This window comes from Prosopis cineraria, unplaced genomic scaffold (assembly GCF_029017545.1).
Source record: "Prosopis cineraria cultivar Desert tree isolate PC_DT_omini unplaced genomic scaffold, ASM2901754v1 PC2, whole genome shotgun sequence".
Lineage (NCBI taxonomy): Eukaryota > Viridiplantae > Streptophyta > Magnoliopsida > Fabales > Fabaceae > Prosopis > Prosopis cineraria.
In genome coordinates this window covers 20152432-20159306 of record NW_026555333.1, presented here as the reverse complement: position 1 = coordinate 20159306, position 6875 = coordinate 20152432, and the positions used below count along the sequence as shown (strand labels likewise).

Below are 6875 nucleotides of genomic sequence, written 5' to 3'. Positions count from 1 at the left end.
TTTCATATATATATGTATATATATATATATACGTATGGACGTACATGTATGGGGGAAGAAAGAGAGCAGAGTTAAGGTCAAGGCATAGCGTGAGGCGCAAGACAGTTGAACTTCGTAGTGTGAGCGCGCTTTGCATTGCCAGGTCATCAGATGCCATTGTATTTAATTCTTTTTCGTGCAATACTTATTCCGTCTCAAATTGTATAACAAATTAAAATAAAACTATAAATATTGATAAAATTTAATAATAATACTTTATCATTTTATTTTTTTAAAAAATATAAGGTTTTAAAAATACTTTTTTAAATATAATTTAAAATTTATATACTTAATCATTAGCATTCTAATTCTTTCTCACTTATAAGTAATATTAAAAAATATTATTAATAAAATATTAATTTTATTAAATTATCTTACAGTTTAAAATAATAAAATATCTTTAAAATCATCTTATAATTTAATAGAGTTACCGTATTATACGCACTGACGATTAGACGAAGGATCCAGAATCAATCATAGTGGTCAAATATGGGATAATGCTTTTTTTTTTTTTTAAATTAGATTATGTTTTCTTTCAACGTGACAATTTTATTGGAATAAAAAAAAAAAGAAGGAATAAAGGTGATGTCATGGATTACATAAGCCGGAAGTGTCGAGGTCAAAGGAACACTGAATCGGATTCTGAAGTCTCCACGAAGGCTGCTCGTCTTTTATCATAAACTGGACGTCATTGCAAATGTCATCGCTTTTCTTTTCTTTTCTTTTTTCTTTTTTAATAAACGGTTATTGCAAAATTAAAATCATACTCATTTCATTAAAAAATATAATATATTTTTTTAAAAGTTAAATATTTTAAAAATATAAAATATTTTAATTTTTTAAAATATAATTATTATTTTTTTTAAATTTTTTATTAATAAATAATTTTATATTTATTATAAAGTATTTAATAAAAATAATTATAAAATGATAGGATTAATTTAAAAGTAGGTAATTATTTTATTAAAAGATAAACTTTTATCAAAAATATTTTATATTTTTAAATAAAAAGAATAATAAATAAGCTTTAACTTACAATTTACAATATCACCATCGGGTTAATCATTGTATACTTTTATGCAGTAGGATAACACTTTATAATTTTTTCGTTCAAAAAAAAAGGATAACAGTTTATAATTTGGATCAAAATAGCAATTTAGAAAATGCTAATTATTATTTATTAATCATTTCTGGTAAGAAAATATTTATTTTTCATAAATATTGGGTGATAAAAAAAAACTTGTTTAAATAAAACGAAATATTAATCCAATATATTGCAGAGAGTCAAACAAATAGTGATGGAATATTAGATTAATAATAAATATTTATATATACCCTACATTCTTCCCTTCCCTCCCACCTTCCACATCAAATAATATATGCTTCTTTAGTAATGTAAGACATTTTTAATTAAATTTTATCTCTTAATAAAGTAAGTATTTATTTTTAAATTAATTTTATCTTTTTATATTTATTTCTATTAAACACCCTACGATAAATATAAAATCATTATCAATAGAGACATTTTAAAAAAAAATAATTATACCTTAAAAGATTAAAAATATTTTATATTTTTTAATATCTAACTCCTCAAAAAATGTCTTATATTTTTGAATGGAGGAAGTAATGTTTATAACATATGAATATTATTCCTTATTAAAAGTTTTATATTTTATATTAATTGATAGTTATTTGACCTTTATCTTGTAATTTTATTAGTATATATAAATATTAATCAGTATAATCGAACCATATATGATGATAAAAATGAAAGGTTATTGCTCAAAATGATTTACTGTTTTTAAATTAAGTAAAATCATAGATGATGAATCATAACAAGAATTCGCATATGTCAGATCTCTTTCTCTATCAACTCTATGTCAGATTTCAAGGCAAATTAATTATCTGATAATTATTCATTGAAATTGTCAAGTTCATAGATTTGATCCATTCCTGACTCAAGAAGGCCAAGTAAGGTCTCTGTCTAAGAAGCCTCACTATCGGTAGGAAATGAAGAAGCACATATTAATTTGCTGCTTTCCTGGGTCTCCACCATATTAATTTGTGGGAATGTGCTTGTTTTCTTCTTCTCCTATTCAATGATGAGTCCACTAATTAATGTGTTTGGACACTACGTGCCTGTTTGCTTACCATTTTCAAAATGTTTAAAAAAAAAATTTAATAGTTATTTCTTCATTTTAACACATGTTTGGTTAATATATTTTCTTAAATCATACCACATTTGCAAAAGTACTTCTAAAGGCCCGTAACATATGCGTTTAATTTTACACAGTTGGCACGGAAGTTGGGAGTACAGTTTTTGTGAGAGGAAGGAATTGGTAATTTTTGCACAAAAAGCACATCCTCCTACTTAAATTATAAAATAATTTTGAAAGTATTTTATTATTATAAAATATAAGACAATTTGATAAAAATAAAATTTTATTAATAATATTTTTTTAATGTTGCCCTTCAAATGGAGAGAGAATTGAAATGATTATAGTATAATAATTAAGTAAGACTGAAGTTGGTGCTCTAAGTCCAAATACTTCTTCAAGCAGGCCCAAATTAGAAATGAAATAAAACATGGCCCAATAAATTTAACCTTGTACATAGATAACAGGAATGCCATGTTTAGAAAGCATAGTGACCTCACATCAAGTCATTCCTCAAGTCTTCATGAAAGATAGAGCACTCATCTTACCACTCTTCCATGATGAGGCACACCAATACTGCTCAGAACGGCACAAACAATTATTTGCTCTCTCTAATGTTTTGAAATTCAAACTCAAAAGAGCATGGTGTTGTCTCTCTATGTAAGGCAACATGTAGCTCTCTCTCTCTCTCTCTCTCTCTTTACACTTTACAAACTCAACACACCCAAACCAACTTTCCTAGTGCAAAAACTCCAATAATTAACATGACATCACTTCAAGTTCGTCCAACACGACTCCTTTTGTCATTACAACTTAGACTTTCTATGTTATTTACTTTGCTTTTGCTTCCGTATGGTACCAATTGTATTTACTTGTTAGTAATGCAATCAAGCCTCATACATTCTTTGCCGTACTTTTAGTTTCTTATTCAGCTTTGGCGCTCTAAGGAACTTGCAATAAAGGACCTTGAGATCCCACACAATCATTTGATCTAATTCTTATTTTGAGCATCAATTCCTTTGGCACCCTTGGCAAACCCTCAAAGAGCACAATGCTTTGAACTTGAATCCCACAACCAAGCCAACAATATTGTTATTAAGTTTTATTGATATGCTTAATTTTATATCACATTGTCTTATAATTTGGAACGATCAGAGTATTTCTTAAAATGTAATCCAAACATATGATATCAAGTTAGAAGCTCTCGCACATCTTTCATTTTTGAACTTGTATATGCTCAATGAAGATATGTTGCCTCTTATTTCTTCTCTACAAATCTCTTTGATTTAATCCAAAGTTCTCAACCAAATTTCAAATGACAATTATACATAAAATTTTTGCAAATAATTACAATTGTGTACTATTTTTCACATGTAAAATATATTTTTTACGCATTTGAATTAATGAAGATTTGGATTCGAACCAAATCCTTCATTTGAATAAACAAAAAATTATAAATTCATCTATTATTATAATTTTTTTGCTATATCATAGTTAATTAAAATTTTAGCTACTTCAAACATCTTGTTTTCACTGCATTTTCATTGTTAATGTCTCTATAACTTTAGTATCTTTTCTCGTTTCTTGTTCTAGTCTCTTGCCAATTAAAAAATAGAGATAAATTTATCACTCTTAATTTTATTTTTTGATTTCAAATCTTAACTTATATGTCTTTTTCATTTGAAATTTTTTTAAAATAACCACACAAAGGATTTAAAATGTGATATTTGAAATACAAGATTTTAAATTTAAAATTTAAATCCACCAATCTAAACATTACCTTATATTGATGTTAATGAAATTTGTTTCTGTTGGTAATAAAACAGCTCATACTTTACAAGGAAATATATCTGAACTCTGCTTTTGATTTGAGAACTTCATTAATATAAAATATGAGTAATTTGTAACTAAGTACTTTTTTTTTTAATACAAAACAAATATTGACTTTCGTGAGATTAAGAGCCAGCTCATCTAAATGATTTTCTATAAAAACAATTATACTAAATTTTATTTTAAAATTTATACCATTGAAAAATTGATTATATATTAATTTCAAACCTAATAACATGATATAAGCTACGCATCATTTATTATTTTATGGTGCCTTAACCCTTTTTTTTCCAGCTCTATTGCATCAACCCCATTCCCGAAAAAGATGATAAAAAATATAGTAAATTTTAAAAGTTGATTTATACTATCTAATCCCTCCTGTCCTTAATTAAAGATAAAGTTTGGAAGTTTTTTTGGGTTCATAATGCAAAACAAAATTAGGATAATTAATATTTTTAAAATTTTATTTTTTATTTATTTCTCGTCGTTTAAATTCTTAGACAGCTATTTATCATGATTTTTAATCATAAAGAAGGGTAAAATTATAAAGTGTCACATTTTTTTATAATTTTAAAGTTATGAGGAACATTTTTTTTATAAGCATGAAGTGAATTAACTTCATCTTTATACTCTCTCTTGTTTAAAATATAAAATTTTTTTAATAAAAATCTGCATACAATAAAATTTTTATTTTCATAAAAATATATATTATTTTTTTACTCTTAGTTTCAATTCATGATGAGTGAGCAGAAAATTATCAATTCACAGACATGATAATATATGTTAATAATAGTATAAAAAAGGATATATGTTAATAAATATACTGGGTAAAATAAATTTTTTTATAACTACTAAATGATTTATATTTTGAACTATAATTAGTTGGAAAAAATACTTAAATGTTAAAAGAAAGCTAAGTTATTTATATTTTAAACTAATATTAATTGAAAAAATGTTTATATTTTATACGAGACTAGTTGTATATATTTTGAACAAAAGATTAGTTGAAAAAATAATTATATTTTGGATTAAGGAAGTATCTAGGGGAGGGAGTATGTAAATAAAATTAAAATTTAAGATAAATCCAATCATGTACATAGCAAATGGGCGCCAAGTTGTCAACGATTCAATGCATGAAGCTATGGACCTTTCGTCTATATATATATAAATATAATACATAATGTATTGAAAAGTAATTAAACAGTCGTGCAATACAGTGACACTTGACAAGGCCACGCGACACAAAAAAGTTGCACGGTCTTTCGCGTCACGCCGTGTCTCTTCTCTAGTCGGCTGTGTCTTTCTTCCCCGACACGCACACGCACACGCACACACATATACATAAGGATCCGACTCTTGCCACTCCACTTCAAGTCCCAGTTCGATTCAATTCTCTCTCTCTCTCTCTCTCTCTCTATATATATATATATATATATCTCTCTCTCTCTCTCTCTCTCCATCTCCCGCAAAACTTACTCTCTCTAGCTAATTCCTGTCAATGGCTGCTTGTGAAATTGGAGCTTCTAGGATGGCCATATGCGGATCCGACCCACTTTCTCGGATTCCAAGCTATGCAAAATTCTGTCGATCCACTTTCTCTGATTGGTCGTTAATGAAGGAATTTCTCAATGAGGAAGAAGAGGATGATCTCTGGGAGAAGATGCAGGAGGAAGCAAGGTCAGATGTGGAACGAGAGCCGATTCTATCTTCCTATTACCATGCTTCGATTCTGTCTCACCAATCGCTTGGAAACGCGTTGGCCTATCATCTCTCCCTCAAATTGAGCAGTTCCATTCTTCCCAGCGGAACCCTAGTAGATCTCATCGTTTCCGTCCTCGATGAAAACGAAGAAATCGTTGAAGCTGTAAAGTATGATCTGAGAGCAGTGAAAAAGCGTGACCCAGCTTGCATAAGCTATGTCCATTGCTTTCTAAACTTCAAAGGCTTTCTGGCAATCCAAGCTCACAGAATAGCTCACCAATTGTGGTCTGAGGGAAGAAACGTGTTATCCCTTCTGATTCAAAACAGAGTTTCTGGGATATTCGCTGTGGATATCCATCCAGGGGCAAAAATTGGAAGAGGAATATTACTGGATCACGCAACAGGATTGGTGGTGGGAGAAACTGCAGTGATAGGGAACAATGTGTCAATTCTGCATAATGTGACATTGGGAGGAACTGGGAAAGCTTCAGGAGATAGACATCCCAAGATTGGTGATGGAGTGCTTATAGGTGCAGGAACTAGCATTCTGGGGAATATAAAGATTGGCGATGGAGCTAAGATTGGTGCTGGTTCTGTGGTTCTCAAAGATGTACCTTCAATGACTACTGCAGTTGGAAACCCAGCAAGACTGATAGGAGGGAAGGCTAATCCTGTAAGACTGGACAAGATTCCTAGTTTCACCATGGATCATATTTCACATATTTATGAGTGGTCTGACTATGTTATTTAATTAGATGCGATTACTCAATCATATGGCATGCAGATGGAGAGTTCTTGTTTTTGTGTATTAGATGGCGTTGTGGGAAATTGCTTGTTTGATATATGTAAGTGAGAATCATCGTTCTCCTGTATTAGCAAACTGAGTGGCCTGGGGAGGTTGGTGCTGGAAACAAAAGCAGAGCATAATGTTACTGTTTTTATGTTTGATGAGGTAGAATCACCTTTGTTAGGCAACTAGATCTAAGCCTGTATACTGTACCAGAGGCTTGGTAATGAGATGTTGATATCGTGTAAATTGGGCAGCTATTGTTTCTAGCTGCTCTTTATAATATTCCCCCAGTCTAAATTTTGTAAGACTTTTTTTGGAAGTGATTCGGACGTTTGACAAAAATAAAGTTTGATTAATTA

General features: G+C 29.3%; 1 protein-coding gene across 1 annotated transcript; it reads left to right on the top strand.

The window, feature by feature from the left end:
• The first annotated feature begins 5421 nt into the window (after nt 1-5421).
• LOC129303547 (serine acetyltransferase 1, chloroplastic-like) lies at nt 5422-6875 on the top strand. Its single transcript, XM_054942923.1, has one exon. It carries the CDS (start codon nt 5524-5526, stop codon nt 6475-6477), a length of 954 nt encoding a protein of 317 aa, XP_054798898.1. The 5' UTR covers nt 5422-5523; the 3' UTR covers nt 6478-6875.

Coding starts and splice junctions, on each gene's coding strand:
- LOC129303547 (XM_054942923.1), top strand. CDS start 5,524: ATGGCTGCTTGTGAAATTGGAGCTTCTAGGATGGCCATATGCGGATCC.